At 42.1% G+C, this 18,085-nt stretch overlaps 1 protein-coding gene across 3 annotated transcripts in view; it reads left to right on the plus strand.

Annotated features, from left to right (window-relative positions):
- si:dkey-100n23.5 overlaps positions 1 to 18,085 on the plus strand; it is a 236,372-nt gene that overhangs the window by 89,647 nt on the left and 128,640 nt on the right. For all 3 annotated transcript variants that reach the window (XM_067992871.1, XM_067992872.1, XM_067992873.1), the window contains exon 6: positions 1,733 to 1,820. In XM_067992871.1, the coding sequence (XP_067848972.1) occupies positions 1,733 to 1,820 (88 nt within the window). The remainder of the gene's footprint in view (positions 1 to 1,732; positions 1,821 to 18,085) is intronic.

Below are 18,085 nucleotides of genomic sequence, written 5' to 3' on the forward strand. Positions count from 1 at the left end.
ACTGCTTCTGAAGTACTCAAAGGGTTAATTTTTTCCTGCGTCTTTGTGTACAGTATTCTTACTGTTCTGAGGGAGCCCAAAATCTAGAAGTCAAAAGGTTAGATTTAGAAGTTAAACTAGTGACATTCCAAGAGCTTTGGATGGAAAGAACGAAAACACTGACAAGTATTAGATTCACTTAATGTACTTTGTAAATATAGCACAGCTAATGAAATTAAAACTCTTTCGGTAGTGCCCAGGCCAGCAGCACCTTTTGTGAGTGTGTGAACAAGCAGGATACAGACATCTTGCGTTGGCAGCATGCCTGTTGTTGCTCGCCACATTTACTGAACCACAGGGCAAACAAATTGCTGTGACAGTAATGTACGGTGCCATATTAAAACATGAGCATGCCTATGCATTTGGAAACAATTGCCACAATGCTGTGTATTCTTCCTCTATGATCCTGCCCCAAACTTAAACTGCAGTGTTGTTAAAATGCCTCTTTGGGCCACGTCATAAAATTACACTAAATCTGAGCAGGACTTGTCTTCTTTCCTGAGACCAGTAAATTTATTCTTTCTTCCAGCCTCTGAGCACAAGTGAGACACCACTTACTCTTTCTGCTTTTCATTGGATGGTGGCCCTTATCTTAAAAAAAACCTCCCTTCTTCATAGGCCTCTTACTGCAATACTTGCAAAGCTACTTTATTGGATGATGTAGTGCTTGCACTTGTCGCAACCATTTCTTTCCCAATTCAGGCGCAGGACAGCTTTAAAGGTGAACAGAAGCCTTTTAAGAGTTGTTTATGCCAAAATAGCTGCCTATTAACTCTGTGACGTTCCCGGCGCGTCATGCACTGTGTGCTGGAAACAGTGAAAATACATTTAAATGAGTTGTCCTCGCATGTTAGCACTTTGCTGCAGGCACACGGAGTGTCCAAGGAGCAGTGGTCTTGGTGCCTCTCTGCATTATCGTTATTGGCCGCATAATGTATATGCGTGTGTATTTGTACTGTTCTGGGAACAAAAGACAATCTTATTAACGTGAAAAAGATTAGTAACTAAACTTTCTAATCAATATAAGGGCATAAATGCCTGTTACTCCCATAAAGTAGGTGTTCCACCATCATTCTTGCAGCTATGTTGAGAAAGTGTGCTGGTAAATGTCAGGTAGTTACACCCCTGCACAGCATAGTCATGCTGAAGGGGAAGACTTCCAAGTAGACTAAGAGACACGTGATTAGTCCAGCAATGTTAGTGGTTTGAGGCAGGGGGAGAAAAAGAAGAAAAAAACATTATGTGCTCTTGCTGCAGATGAACCCAATATTTTTCCAAAATGACTTTAAATTGTTAAAAAATAAAACTAAACTTTCAAACGATCCAGCTGGAACTTTATTTACCTTAGAGAGGTACTGGTTTGAGGTGAGGTAAGTAAGTGCACTGCTAATATCTGATTGATAGCAATGAATTTATGGAAATAATTGTCTCCTTCAGAACAACCTACATGGGTAATTTTCCAACTTTACGCTCCTGGTGGGGAGACTAACCCGCCGGGAGTATATATTGGAAATTCGAGTATGCTGTGCATGAGCTTCCAACCTTTAATGTAAATGTGCACTTGAACTATGGATATGCGCTCGGCATGAGAGAGGCTGCCCCTTAGAAGCAAGATGTTGGAAAATGATCCTTTAGATCTATGTGCATGCACATTTTATCTTTAATGTTTAACACATTTTCTGTTCACATACAGACTGGTGTTCCCTGGCATGGGTTTGTTGTATCACAGTCAACCTGTATTTCAACTTGGTGAAAGAAACCAGAACAGATCGCTTTGCAGTGTGAGTATTGAACTAGGCCTGGATTCTCTTCATGAACTTCCGTTTTAGATTGTTGATTAAAGTTGTTCTTTAAAAAAAAGTAGACTATAATCAGGCCAGACTATAATTTTTCCCTACATATTACTAAGGTTTCGCAAATAACATCTAGTTAGGATATCTGCAGCATTTGGAGAGTTGCTAGTAATTTTTCTTGCATCTGCATGTGACTATGAATTTCCTGTTCAGCTGGAGTTGATCATGAATATTTGTAAAATCTGGTCCTATATGTTTTGAGTTTTCAGCAGTTCTTTTTGCTTTTTTTAAAAACAAATCCGAATGTCTGAGAGGACTGAATATACAGACATGCTGCTGAAGTTTGCTGATACAGTAAAATTATCTGGATCTCACTGATTGCTGCAAGTCTGGGTTTATTAGCTCTCCTTGTCCTCTCTGCTCCAAAATATCTTCAACAAAGTATTCATACAGTCAATGCAATAAATAAGGATTTAGCTTCACTGTAGCCAATTGAGTGAGTGCAGAAAGGTAAGCTGAGTTGGAAGCCTTGACTATTTTTTCCTATTATGTTGGTCTTTGTTCGGTGCTGTGCCTAACTTTCTGGTTGAGATTAGCAGCTAACATGCTGAGATTCAACCTCAGGTTTTCCAGTTTGTAGACCAGCACATTTAACGCTTTGCTCTACTGGACCACCTCGGTAAACTTCAGGCTTTCTAAGCTTAGAATTGATTTTCAGTACTTACTGGAGCTAGAAGGCAGAGATGCAGAATAGAGATCACCGCAATGTATAAACTAGAAATTCAGAATTCCATTCCAATGAAGTGCTTCAAATTGATCAAGGAAGGAGGGAAAATAGAGAAGAAGCTACAGCATTGGTAGAGGCTAGGGAACAGATTACCTACTAGCCTTCTCAGACTAGGGCCTAGTAGTCAGTGAAGACCTAGAATTAAATAAAATCAGCATATTAAAAAGTTACTTTTAGATTTACTTTGGTAACCGAAGTGCTACCATGAATCTCTTTAGGGTTTCCTGGGTTCGTTTCTTCAAATTTATTTTGCTGTAGTTGACTCTAAGAGCAAACAATTTCTGCACCCAAAATAAAAAGGCAGATACAAGGAAATCATAAAATATGTAAAATTACAAATGTGGGCTATAATCATCTGGTTATAATCACCCCACCCCCTGCAGTTTTCTTTTCTCTTTTAGAAAAAAGCTATAAATATTCTTGGAACTCCCAGCAATTTTTGCTTTCCCCACAAAAACATTGTAAATTGAAGTTACTTCAAAATATATTTTGAGTCATTTTGTTGGCAAGTAAATTGTGCTCTAATTATAACAACTTGCATTTATACAGCCCCATTAACATAGGAAAATGTCCCAAGACGTTTTACAGAACCGTAATCAGACAATGAGCCAAATTGACATGGAGCCAAAGAAGGAAATATTGGGAGGGGTGACTAAAAGCTTGGTCCAAGAGGTAGGTTTTAAGGAGGGTCTTAAAGGGTGAGAGGTTTAGGGAAAGAATTTCGCAGCTTAGTGCCTAGAAGGCTGAAGGCACAGCCGCCAATGCTGGGGCAAGGGGAGTGGGGGATGCACAAGAGGCCAGAGTTGGAGGAATGTACAGTTCTCCAAAGGTCTGTAGGGCTGGAAGAAGTTGTGGAAATAGATGGGGGCGAGGCCATGAAGGGATTTGAACATGAGGATGAGAATTATAAATCTGATGCACTGGTGAACTGGGAGCCAATGTAGGTCAGCAAGCTCAGGGGTGATGGGTGAACGGGACTTGGTGCAGGTTAGGATACGGACAGCAGAGTTTTGGATAAGCTCAAGTTTATGGGGGGGTGGAGGATAGGAGGCTGCCCAGGAGAGCATTGGAATAGTAAAATCTGGAGGTGACAAAAGCATGGATGAGGGTTTCAGCAAGAAGGAAAGAACTTGTATTGCGCCTTTCACAACCTCAGGGTGTCCCAAAGCACTTTACAGCCAATTAATTACATTTGAAATGCATTCACTGTTGTAATGTAGGAAATAGGGCAGCCAATTTGTGGTCCCACAAACAGCAATGATATAATGACCAGATAATTTGTTTTAGTGATGTTGGTTGAGAGATAAATAATGGCCAGGACACCGGGGAGAACTCCCATGCTCTTCTTCAAATAGTGCAAATGGACCTTTTACGTCTCATCCAAAAAACAGCACCTCTTACAGTACTGCATTCTCTAAGTAGTGCACTAAACTGTAAGCCTAGGTTATGTCAAGTCTTTGGCTTTGGACTTGAATCCACAACCTTCTGACTCAGGCGAGAGTGCCATCACTGAGCCACAGCTGATGGACTGAGGCAGGGGCAGAGACATGTGACTTTACAGAGGTGGAAGTAGATGTTCTTGTGCTGGAGAGAATGGGGTCGGAAGCTCAGCTCCGGGTTAAATAGGACTCTGAGGCTGTGAACTGTCTAGTTCAGTGTGAGACAGTGGTCAGGGAGGGGTAATGGAATCAAGGGCATGATTTTAGCCTGGAAAAACAGGTGAGTTGGGGGCGGGGGCAGTAAAGATTGCAAAAATCTAAAACCCTCCTGCAACCCGCCCATTTCCGGTTTTCATGGAGGCGGGATGAGGGGCGGGCAACCAACACCCTCTCAGGAGGCGGGTCAGGCATTAAAAGCTTTTAAGGAGGCTGCGAGCCTCCATTTTCAAAGCTTTTTTGATTTTAACTTCGAGGGGCCGGGATTCCCGGGCCTTCTCCTTCATGCCAAGTGAGAGGAGGCGAAAAGACCTGAAACTGCAGGTAAGTGCCTTTATAGCACAGCTTTTGGGCCTGGAGGAACAGGAGTGCTTCCCCCAGGCCCAACAAGCCTGCCTGCAGCGACCCCCCCACTCCACGATCGCCGACCTCAGGATACTACATCTGCAAATACCTATCCTTTTCAGATGGGAAAGAAGTTATTAAAACTAAGATTGCAAAGACAGAACAAGCAGAGACAGTTTTTAGCTGATAAGAAATTCACCAGTGGACAAATAAGTTTTGTTTGTTATAGGAATAAATAGCTAGAGTTTAACTCCTCCAAGGACATTTCTGTGTAAGGCAAGTGATAACGTCGCTTGTAGAGGGCCTTTGTTCATTAATCTCTCTGTAACTGTCTCCAGTTGAATGATTTGATTGACAGTTTAGTCAAGGTAAAGCTAGCTGGGGAGCTATTCTTGTTAAAACTGCACTTAACAATGAGGGAGAACAGCTAATTGAATGAGGTAATACAGTGAAACATGTGGATTCTCATGTAGCCGGGCTGGGAAATAGGTATAAAATAACGGGTGTTAGGAGAGATATTTCAAAATTCGATGAGGCCCGATCAGCCGTGAACCCCTCGAGCTCGAGAACTGTAACGTGGGAATTCTCTGGTAAACACGCAAAGTATTGTTGTAAGTGTACTCTTAAGTGTATGTGTAATTATTGTCACGAATAGTTATCACTGCATGCTTAATAGTCAATAATAAATGCTTTTGAACCCTATTATTTTGAGGACTAACTTATAAGTAAGAACAAACATCCTCTAACAGAACAAGTGAGCTCAGAGAGGGCATACGGAGAGCTAGGAGAGAAACTAGAGAAAGGTGCAGTTTCAGGGCTACAGCAAAGGGAACTGTGGAGGCAGTTTGGCTTGGTGGGTAAGGGTAAGGGGGGGGAATGCGGCAGAGGCAGCTGAATGGATGGTCTCACAGAAAATAGTGACAAAGGAGTCCATAAGCTCCGCGCACTTGTTGTTGGAGGTGATGGTGGAGGGGGCAGGGGAGCCGTGTTTAAGGAGATGGTTGTTAGTAGAGAAAGGAAGCCGGGAGTTATCTTTGCTTTCCAGGATGATCCTAGAATAATGAGCAATTTTGGCAAAGCAGAGCAGGTCCCTTTAGTGCTTGATGTATTCCATGAACTCGTCGGTGTTGGTGAAGGTAGTAATATTGATAAGGGGTCACATAAAGCCATGTGGGTATAACCTATGACTCCTTGGATCTTCGAGAATGCTGTCATGTTGCCACTAATTGACCAGGCGAAGGAGCCAAAATTGTTTGCTTTTGTGTTTGATTTGCTTAATGCATTTGTGCACAGCCGATTGGCAAATGTCACTGTTGTCCCAGTGGCAGTACGAGACGACTCCATATCAGAAAAGTTAAGGGTGGTTGTAACCTTAACATTGTCATTGCAGTAGTGGTGGGCAGTCGGTTCACTTGCAGCATGTGGCATTAGTCAGTGATGGCTTCCTTGGCAAATCAAAGACGCCACATGTACTACTACTCTAATCTGTATGTGTATCTCTGCCTGTATATTCTAGTGTGGGAATATCAGTGGATGGGTGATGGCATTTCCATGCTGTCTGATTAGCATAGCATCCCTCTGTGGTTCCTCTTTTTCCAAAAAAGAAAAATACAGGAGAACTCCCAATAGGAAACCCATTGTGCCTTATATGAAATGTTGGGGGAAAAGTAACAGCCCCAATACAAATGGTGTGAAGACTGAAAGTACTTGGCAACGGCAATGAACAAAAAAGCTTCCCACCTCAAACAAGTCAGAAATAAGCTTTAAATTTATGCTTTCCATGTTGGTGCTAGCTTCTTAAAATGCTCTACTGCCTTCTAGCTAAAAGAAAGAGAAAGAAAAATGTACATTTATATGGTGCCTTTCACGACATCAGGACGTCCCAAAGCACTACTTTGCAGTGCTGTTGCAAGGTAGGAAATTACAGTGTAGGAATGCAGCTAGCACCTATGGACTGTACACATCAATCCTCTAAGGGTTGGAAGAGGCAATAATACAAGTGATTTAGAAATGACAGAAAATGGGGCATTATGAAGTCAATTTCACATCATTTGCAAAGTTGTATGGATGTTTCCTGTGGCTGCCGTAAATGACGGCAGAAAATTGTGGTGGGGGGAGGGGAAATAAAGGTAGGTAGAGATCCAGCATAAAGTAACTCTGCCCAATTCCCTGATCAGATCTGCCTGTTTCAAGCCATAAATTGGGTGGAACTTATCAGAAAATCCAGGCTGTAATATTTTATGGGTCTAAGTAAATAATTTAGAATGCTGGGATAGTTCTCTAATTTTATTGAGTTAATGAGAATGTCAGGTGGGTGGGTGGGAGGGGGTGGGGTGTAAACCGAAAACAAACCAACTGATAAGAGTGTAAGAAAGGAAAAATTAAACTCCGACCCCATCTGCCTTTTCCTGAGGTTCAGGTGAACATTGAAGATCCCGTGGCATTATTTGAAGGAGATAAGGGAATTCTCCAGACTTGTGGCCTTCCTCGACAAATATCACGAAAAAACAGATCAGCCCCAAAAATCTGCAGTGGTTCTGGTGGGACTCTGCCTTGTGGCCAAGTTCCTGGATATCCTTGTGGGAGTGGAACGCCTGCCTTCCCCATCGACTTAAGGGGTGGGGATTCCAATCACTGGAGCTTTGGGTCCTAGTGTATGGCTGGTGCAGTATGCCTGGTCAGACCTGGTGGTCCTGGGACCTATTTGGGATTTTAGACCAGGAATGAGGCCTTGAATGTGATGGGCTAGTTATTAATTTTTCTTTTACATTTGGAATACAAACCAAGTTTATGCAACCTAGCCTCATAATTTAACCCTTTAAGGCCAGGTATCATTCTGGAAAATTTGTAGACAAGGGTGAGAATTTTGAAGTCAGTGTAGTGAATGGGATGGGGAACTCAATGAAGATCATCAAGGACAAGGGTGATAGATGAGCAGGACTCTGTGTAGGTAGGAGTCAGGTGGCAGAGTTCCGAATGAATTGGAATTTGTCTAGAGTAGAAATTGGGAATCTATGAAGGAAGATGTTGAGAGAATCATCTTGAGGTGGCAAAGGCATAGAAAGCCAGTATATTAAATGTCTTCAAAAAAATTAAAGTAGTCCATAACTGGCTCTGTTTTAAAGGTTTAAAAAAAAATGTAATGTTATTTTATAGTACTAAGGGCATTATGGTGGTACAGTGAGTAGTTACAACATACTGCATAACCGAATACTATCATGTACTGCGTTGCAATGGATTCCTGATCTTCGATATTTTATCAAAAGCACAGCATAAAGTCGACACTAGATACCAATCAGGAGTGAGAGTTATGACTCATTTTTTCCCCTTCTCTAGCCCAGAATAATGGGGTCAATGGTTGAACACCTACTGCCACCCTAGCTGAAATAATCAAGCTCAGCATAGACTGGAGATCGAACCTGGGACCTTCCTGGTTCAGTTGCACCCTCCCTTTCCTGAGTAAGCTATTGGGGGAGTTCCTATTTTATTATTAATTATTAAGAACAAGTCTTTTTTTTATATTTTGCTGCTGAACTAAACATGTAGAGTTGCGGAACCAGGAGGGTAGAATTTCCAATTGGTGGTGTGGTTATTAGCACCCATCTGACTGTATGATAAAGCTGTCTGATTTTGCCGTGTCTGCTTCGTTTACATAGCGTAGGCAAATTCTCGCCCCATATTGGGTTCTCACCAGAAGTGAACAAGAAATGAGTAATAATTTAAAAGTATACAGCCATTTAAAGGTAAATTGATGCACATGGGAGCAAAAATGTTGGTAGCCTTTACAAAGACTGCTAATATTTTTAATGTACATGTGTGTGTATGAATGTATAATATATAATTTTGGTAACAAAAATAACTGGCAAATTCCAGTGGCTGCCATAAGAAACATGGAGGCAAAAAACAATTCTTTGGCCAAGTAATGGAATAGCAAAACCCTTGAACCCCCTCTGATCACTAGTGAAGTGGGAGAGGTGCTCTGTTGCTTCTCCTCTTCTTCCTTTAAAAAAAAGTAAGTATAGGGCGGGGTGGGTTTCCGTTTATTGAGTGTGACTGACTGGAAAATCTATCCAAGTGATTCTATCTCTAATATAATCCTACACTGGAACCCTGCTTTAAAAATCTTTTCAGAATTTCACGAGCATTTTGATCATAAAAACAAAATGTAACCAGTTTTTACTTAATTCAGAAAATATTGTCCATGTGCAAATGATCTGTTCAGTGTATTTCTTATTTCTGGTTTGCAGGATTAGACCACATCAATTCATGGAATATGTTTTGTATATGTAATTTCTAACAAATAACATGCATTTTGGAAGTTACCAAGAATTTCGAGAATTATAGCTGCAAAAGGACATTTGCTATTGAAAGGATTATCACAATAGTATCATGGTCGTATCATAGTATGTTACAGCACAGAAGGAGGCCGTTTGGCCCATTGTGCCAGGTCTTTGAAAGAGCTATCCAATTAGTTCCACTCCCCTGCTCTTCCCCAATAACCCTGTAACCTTTTTCCCTTCAAGTATTTATCCAATTCCCTTTTGAAAGTTATTATTGAATCTGCTTCCACCACCCTTTCAGGTAGTGCATTCCAGATCATAACAACTCTCTGCATAAAAACATGTTTCCTCATGTCGCTTCTGGTCCTTTTGCTGATCATCTTAAATCTGTGTCCTCTGGTTACTGACCCTTCTGCCACTGGAAACAGTTTCTCCTTATTTACTCTATCAAAACAGTTAATGATTTTGAACACCTTTATCAAATCTCTTCTTAATCTTCTCTGCTCTAAGGAGAACAACCCCAGCTTCTATAGTCTCTCCACACAACTGAAGTCCCTCAACCCTGGTACCATTCTGGTAAATCTCTTCTGCACCCTCTCTAAGGCCATGACATCCTTAGAGACGATTATAGCTATAATGTAAAATACAGCTAAGGTAAAGGATAAAGCTCATTTATACAGACACCAATTCCATCTTCCTTGGCTCCTGATTCTAGTCAAAAACAAAACTCTTTTGTAAGATACTGGACAATACCCATTCTTCAGCCAGTTTCACTCTGTGTCCCCCTCTCCCTCTGTTTCCCCTTCTCCCTCTGTTTCCCCCTTTCCCTCTTTCCCCCTCCTCCTCTCTCCTCCCCTCTTCCTCTCTCTTTGTTTTCGCTCTTCTCACCCCTCCCCCTCCTTCTTATCTGCTCCCTACCCCCTCGCCCTTTGTCCAGTTCCATTATCTCCTGCCGTCTAACCCTGCTTGACCTCAATTCTGCACATGGTCTTGACTACCTATTGGAGATTGACTAGTATCAATTAAAATGGAAAAATGATTTCCTAACATGCTGTTTCATGTGTTCCATGGACCACATATTGCTGCAGTCATCTTGGATTTTTATCATGACTGTGCTGCCATGTTTAACCAAGTGGTAAACCTTGCACTTTCCTAGGCCTTCTACATGGTTTAAGTTACCAAATGTGTTGTACTATTTGAAAACTCGCAGTTATAGCTATAATTTGTGAAATGCTAGTTAGAGTGGAATATAATTAGGAATTTCTTCCTGTTTCTATGTGTTACGCAGAAATCCTGATTGGGAAAAATGTGAAACTACATAGAGATTGGATCACTGAATATAGCGTAAAAGTGATCTTGCAAATTTAATTTGTGTTTTTCTCTTTTCCACTGCTTACACACTACATGCATTCACCACTCCCCAGGTAATGGTGCAGCTAGGAGATTACTACAAGCATCTGCTTTTGCAAAATGTTTGGGTGATGCACCCTCCCTGATTTAACCTTGCAGCTCTTTGCAGTATGATGACGAACTATAAGTACGAACCTGCATCCTACCACTGCTCCTCCTGCACTATGTGGGAAGTCATGGACACTACCAGTGTCCCTGGCGACCATGTGTGCAGGAAGTGTGTCCAGCTGCAGCTACTGGCTAACCGTCTTTCGGAGCTGGAGCTGCGGGTGGACTCACTGTGGAGCATCCGCGATGCTGAGACTATCGTGGATAGTACGTTCAGTGAGGTGGTCACACCGCAGGTAAAGAATACGCAGGCAGAAAGGAAATGGGTGACCACCAGGCAGAGTAAAAGGACTAGGCAGGTAGAGCAGGAGTCCTCTGGGGCCATCTCCCTCTCAAACAGATATTCTGCTTTGATACTGTTGGGGGAGATGGCTTATCAGGGGAAAGCAGCAAGAGCTAGGTTCGGGGCACCACGGGTGGCTCTGCTGCACAGGAGGGGAGGAAGAAGAGTGGCAGGGCTATAGTGATAGGGGATTCAATTGTAAGGGGAACAGATAGGCGTTTCTGCGGCCGCAAACGTGACTCCAGGATGGTATGTTGCCTCCCTGGTACTAGGGTCAAGGATGTCACGGAGCGGCTACTGGGCATTCTGGAGGGGGAGGGTGAACAGCCAGTAGTCGTGGTCCATATTGGTACCAACGACATAGGTAAAAAAAGGGATGAGGTTCTGCAAGGTGAATTTAAGGAGTTAGGAGATAAATTAAAAAGCAGGACTTCAAAGGTAGTGATCTCAGGATTACTACCGGTGCCACGTGCCAGTGAGTATAGGAACAGGAGACTAGACAGGATGAATGCGTGGCTGCAGGGATGGTGTAGGAGGGAGGGATTTAGATTCCTGGGACATTGGGACCGGTTCTGGGGAAGGTGGGACCTGTACAAGCGGGACGGGTTACACCCGAGCAGGACCGGGACAAATGTCCTCGCGGGGGTGTTTGCTAGTGCTGTTGGGGAAGGTTTAAACTAGAATGGCAGGGGGATGGGAACCTGAGCGGGGAGTCAGAAGGGAATAAAGTTGAGAGCAGCAAGAGAGGGGAAGACCCAGGGGAAATCTACACTACAAATAGTACAAACAGTTGTTCAAGAACAAGTGAAAGGGAAAAGCATAGAGCAGCGGAAAGAAAGTGTACTTCAGGCACGACAGATAAAATAAAAACTAGAAGGCGTAAGGCGATTAACCCAGCATCAAAGCTGTGGCAGGGGGTTGGGAACCTGAGCAGGGAGACAGAGGAAAGCATATCAGGAAGGGACAGGTAAAAGGTAGAGTGTTAAAAAAGGAAAAAGCAGGAACTAAGTGTCACAAAACATATTTGAAAGTTCTTTATCTGAATGCACGTAGCATTCGCAACAAAATGGATGAGTTAACAGCACAAATAACGACGTATGGGTATGATCTTGTGGCCATTACAGAAACATGGCTGCAGGGTGACAACGACTGGGAATTAAATATGCCAGGGTATTTAACAATCAGGAAGGACAGGCAGGAAGGAAGGGGAGGTGGGGTGGCTATGTTAATAAGGGAAGGAATCACTGTAATACAGAGAAAAGATATTGGGACAAAGGATCAGGATAATGAAACAGTTTGGGTAGAGATAAGGAATAATAAGGGGCAAAAAACACTCGTGGGCGTAGTATATAGGCCTCCTAATAGTTGCAACTCTGCTGGAAGAAGTATTAATCAGGAAATAGTCGGGGCATGTAATAAGGGAACAGCTATAATTATGGGGGATTTTAACTATCATATTAACTGGACAAATCAAATTGGGCAGGGCAGACTTGAGGAAGAGTTTATTGAGTGTATTAGGGATGGATTTCTTGAGCAGTATGTAACTGAACCTACAAGGGGGCAAGCAACCTTGGACCTGGTCCTGTGTAATGAGCCAGGATTAATTGATAATGTCCTAGTTAAGGATCCCCTTGGAATGAGTGACCATAACATGGTTACATTCCATATCCAGTTAGAGGGTGAGAAGGTTGGTTCTCAAACAAGCGTACTGAGCTTGAATAAAGGAGACTATGATGGTATGAGAGCGGAATTGATTAAAGTGGACTGGGAAAATAGTTTAAAGGGTAAGATGGTACATGAACAGTGGTGTTCATTTAAGGAGTTATTTTACAACTTTCAAAAAATATATATTCCACTGAGGAAAAAAGGGTGTAAAAGAAATGACAGCCATCCGTGGCTAAGTAAAGAAATTAAGGATAGTATCCGACTAAAAACAAGGACATATAAGGTAGCCAAACTTAGTGGGAGGATAGAAGATTGGGAAGTCTTCAAAAGACAGCAAAAAGTAACGAAAGGATTGATTAAGAAAGGGAAGATAGATTATGAAAATAAATTAGCAAAAAATATAAAAACAGATAGCAAGAGTTTCTACAGTTATATAAAAAGAAAAAGGGTGGCTAAGGCAAACGTAGGTCCGTTAGAGGATGAGACCGGGAAATTAATGGTGGGAAACATGGAGATGGCAAAAATGCTGAACAAATATTTTGTTTCAGTCTTTACGGTAGAGGACACCAAGAATATCCCAACACTGGACAAACAGGGGGCTCTAGGGGGGGAGGAGCTAAATACGATTAAAATCACTAAGGAATTGGTACTCAGTAAATTAATGGGACTCAAGGTGGATAATTCCCCTGGACCTGATGGCTTACATCCTAGGGTCTTGAGGGAAGAGGCAGTAGGGATTGTGGATGCTTTGGTGATAATTTTCCAAAATTCTGTGGACTCGGCAAAGGTCCCTGCAGATTGGAAAACTGCTAATGTAACACCCTTATTTAAAAAGGGTAGTAGGCAGAAGGCTGGAAATTATAGACCAGTTAGCCTAACATCTGTGGTAGGTAAAATTTTGGAGTCTATTATTAAGGAGACAGTAGCGGAACATTTAGATAAACATAATTTAATAGGACAAAGTCAGCATGGCTTTACAAAGGGGAAGTCATGTCTGACAAATTTGCTTGAGTTCTTTGAGGAGATAACGTACAGGGTGGATAAAGGGGAACCAGTGGACGTAGTGTATTTGGACTTCCAGAAGGCATTCGACAAGTTGCCACATAAAAGATTATTGCTCAAGATAAAGAATCACTGGATTGGAGGTAATATTCTGGCATGGGTGGAGGATTGGTTATCTAACAGGAAGCAGAGAGTTGGGATAAATGGTACATTCTCGGACTGGCAACCTGTAGCCAGTGGTGTTCCGCAGGGGTCGGTGCTGGGTCCCCAACTCTTTACAATCTATATTAACGATTTGGAGGAGGGGACCGAGTGTAACATATCAAAGTTTGCAGATGATACAAAGATGGGAGGGAAAGTAGAGAGTGAGGAGGACATAAAACACCTACAAGGGGATATAGACAGGCTGGGTGAGTGGGCGGAGATTTGGCAGATGTAATACAATATTGGAAAATGTGAGGTTATGCACTTTGGCAGGAAAAATCGGAGAGCAAGTTATTATCTTAATGGCGAGAAACTGGAAAGTACTGCAGTAAAAAGGGATCTGGGGGTCCTAGTGCAAGAAAATCAAAAAGTTAGTTTGCAGGTGCAGCAGGTGATCAAGAAGGCCAACGGAATGTTGGCTTTTATTGCTAGGGGGATAGAATATAAAAACAGGGAGGTATTGCTGCAGTTATATAAGGTATTGGTGAGACCGCACCTGGAATACGGCATACAGTTTTGGTGTCCATACTTAAGAAAAGACATACTTGCTCTCGAGGCAGTACAAAGAAGGTTCACTCGGTTAATCCCGGGGATGAGGGGGTGGACATATGAGGAGAGGTTGAGTAGATTGGGACTCTACTCATTGGAGTTCAGAAGAATGAGAGGCGATCTTATTGAAACATATAAGATTGTGAAGGGGCTTGATCGGGTGGATGCGGTAAGGATGTTCCCAAGGATGGGTGAAACTAGAACTAGGGGGCATAATCTTAGAATAAGGGGCTGCTCTTTCAAAACTGAGATGAGGAGAAACTTCTTCATTCAGAGGGTGTTAGGTCTGTGGAATTTGCTGCCCCGGGAAGCTGTGGAAGCTACATCATTAAATAAATTTAAAACAGAAATAGACAGTTTCCTAGAAGTAAAGGGAATTAGGGGTTACGGGGAGCAGGCAGGAAATTGGACATGAATTTAGATTTGAGGTTAGGATCAGATCAGCCATGATCTTATTGAATGGCGGAGCAGGCTCGAGGGGCCGATTGGCCTACTCCTGCTCCTATTTCTTATGTTCTTATGTTCACTGTGAGGCTGGGCACTTTAGAACACCAATTTCTAGTTTCCTCTCTACCCAGTCAAAAATAGCTTGATTTTAAAACATTTCTGTAACTATCTTCTATTCAAATCGGCTGGTGTTTTCCCACCAGAATCTTTTCAGCTTGCAAGCCAATTCATTTAATAACACTGCAGTTGGATAGTCCTCAGATGTCACTTAAAATTATTTTATTTTAGTCTTGGAACCAGGAATCTGAAAACCTATGTTTGCATAATATTTTACTCAGGCTTTATTAATTTATGAAACAAATCAGCCATTTGAAACTGGAATAGTAGTAAATATTCGTATGGATAGATAGCACGGTCAGGTAATTGATCTATGTAGCCCTTTCAAACTTGAGTAATGTTAACTGAGTTACACCAATGGAAATAATTTATGTTTTTCAATAAAGCATTTCTCCCTGTAACTATCACTGTTTAACAGCTTGCTTGGATGATATTATTTTAAAATATCCTAGCAAGAAGTGTGCAGATTTCTACGTGAGATGTTTGCGATAAGCATGTTTGCGTATTTGTATAAAAGCTACAGTTGGCAGGGAATGAGCTGCCTAACCTTTTAAATGAGAATTTTGAAGTACATACTTTTCAGCTGGGGTATTCCACTTCTGCACATGGCATCTTGGAATTTTCTGTCCATTCACTTTAATGAGCCAAAAATTGTGAGCTGGTGAACATAACAGCGAAAAAAAAACCCAGCCTTCATCTCTCGGGTGGAAATGCCACTGCAATGCAATGCGTGACGGTTTTTCTCCTTCTCCAATAGTCAGCGTCACAGTGAAGTAAGTTCCAAAAGTCTTGCAAGAAATCAACCAAACTATAGTACACTCTGTGTATAAGTATGTTGGTATTCTTTCACTGGTTGGAAAGTGTGGGATGCACCATGTTTTTAGGGCTGTCAATCTGCAGCTTAGGCCTGGTGAATTTTCATTGGTACAGTTTAAGATGTTAAATTTTGCTGTAAAACCCTGTTCAATGTATATTTTGCTTAGATGCAAAATTGTCATGGCAAAGCATTACAGTGACTCAGCTGTGTTTTTGTTTGGGATGAGGGTTATTACTAATACTGTGTGCATGTCAGGGCTTGATCCCATCATTTGAGCTACAGTTGATCACACAAAGCTACTGAGCACACCCCTGTGTTACTGGTAGTTGATTGGTTCCTCTGCAAACTCTTGCTGCATGCAATTCATGCTAAAGTGATGGGCGGAACCCCGAATGGTCTCTAAAAATACTGATAGCACTGAGCTGATGTCTGGTGATTTTCCTTCTTGGGCAGCACGCCAGAGAAGGCTTGTGTGGTGCTGAGTGTGGAAGTTACTGGTGCAAACGCCTGAATAAAATTACAGATGTATTCTCTTTTGCAAACACAGAATGGCTCTTATATGTTGGGCTGGATGGAATGCACATGAATAATTGCCGGTATTAGTTTCTTAAAGCTTCATTATTTGGCAATTATTGAAGCGATTAAAATCGTAATTGTCCAGAACAATCGACAGTAAAAGTTAGTGTAAGGACTCTAAATGTTCATTAATATTTAATCTCTACTGTTGGAGGAATTCACTCTCCTGTTTTTGATTTTGTGACAACTTACTCATTGGAACATGATTATTTAATTGTTGAATTCTATTTGTGTGTATTTTTTAAAAAGAGAAAAGATTCTCCTTATAAAAAGTATATTTTATATTTGCTTCTCTTGGCTGAGAAGGTCGGCATGTAACCATGTCTTTGGCCTCCGCCTTTACTGCAACATAACCATTTCCAAAAATAGGTGCAGGAGCTGGCTGCGTGACAGTGTCTCCTATTTAACTCTCCATTTAAAAAATAAAATTTCCTTCACTAATTTTCTCCCCTGAAGCTGATTACTGCTTACCAGGATTCAGTTTCATGGGCATCAGTCATCTTCAAGTACCTGCCTAAGTAGCCATTATGTATGTGTGAGCCTTGATGGTGGCTGGTGGCAGGCTATTTAGCTGCAGAGGCATTACAGATGAATTTGATCCTGATTTCACCTGATATCCATACACACGGACTTTGAGCAAAGGTGATCAAAAGTGAGATCCTTAATTGAAGCCAATTATAGATCCACTACTGCCAACACAGCTGAAGTTAGGTGTTATGCAGTTTAGTGGGCCAAAGAAGCAGGCAGTGGGTCTCATAGATAAGATGAGTACAGATAGGGCATGGGGATTTGATGGTAAAGAAGCTGGAGAGAGATGGATTCAGGGCTGGATGGAGAAGCTGGAGGGAAGCAGCAGAGGCAGCTGAACAGATGCTCACTATCATGGTGACAAAGAAATCTATGAGTTCCTTGCACTTGTTAGAGGTGAGGGAGGAAGTGTCAGGGGAGAGGGATATAAGGAGGTGGTTGTTAGAAAAGAAGCCGGGAGGTTATCTTTGCACTCCAGGATGATCCAAGAGTATTGGATGGTTTTGGAAGAGGTGAGTGAGGCCTGATCAAGCTCGATGTGATCGAAACAGATTTGGTGATGCATGTCTAAACCAGTTGTGCACCAGATAAACTCAAGTCTGCGTCCCTGTGAGTGAAAATGGGGCCATACTGGGGAAACAATCAAGATGGGAGAGAGTAATGGTTTTGCTGGAGACAAGGGCATCAACGGTGGAGATGAGGCAGTGGTTGAATAAATAGATAGTTGCAGAGGTATCGTGATGAACAGAAAACCAAAGGCTAGGCAGTTGGGAGTTTGAAAGTACCATTGTAAATGACTTGGGGAGAGTTTTTTTCCTAGGGATGAATGCCAAAGGAAGTGGAACAGAAACAGAAAATGCTGGAGACACTTAGCAGGTCAAGCAGCATCTGTTGAGAAAACATGTTAGTTCAAATTTCAGGTAGTGAAAGGGAGTAGCAGGATGGGTGGTGAAGGATACCAGAATTGATTGGACATGGCCTTGTCAGTGATCGAGGTCACGGGAGATGGTGAGAGGCTGAGAGGGTGGCCATGAATATGGGTACCAGAGTTTATATGGAGGGAGAGATTTAGGGAGTACAAGAGGGCGGTGAATTTAGAGGAAAGAAGGCAATAGGAGCTGAGATGGAGAAATTACCAAGGAGAGAGACCTAGGGGAGTTTGTGCACAAATCGTTGAAAGTGGCAGGGCAGGTTGAGAAAGTGGTTAAAAAAGCATATGGGACCCTGAGCTTTATAAATAGAGGCATAGAGTACAAAAGCAGGGAAGTCATGATGAATCTTTATAAAACACTGGTTCGACCACAACTGGAGTATTGTGTCCAGTTCTGAGCACTGTACTTTAGGAAAGATGTGAAAGCCTTAGAAAGGGTGCAGAAAAGGTATACTAGAATGATATCAGGGATGAGGGACTTTAGTTGCATGGATAGACTGGAGAAGCTGGAGTTGTTCTCCTTGGAACAGAGAAGGTTGAGAGGAGATT

The sequence above is a fragment of the Heptranchias perlo genome, chromosome 11 (assembly GCF_035084215.1).
Source record: "Heptranchias perlo isolate sHepPer1 chromosome 11, sHepPer1.hap1, whole genome shotgun sequence".
Taxonomy (NCBI): Eukaryota; Metazoa; Chordata; class Chondrichthyes; order Hexanchiformes; family Hexanchidae; genus Heptranchias; species Heptranchias perlo.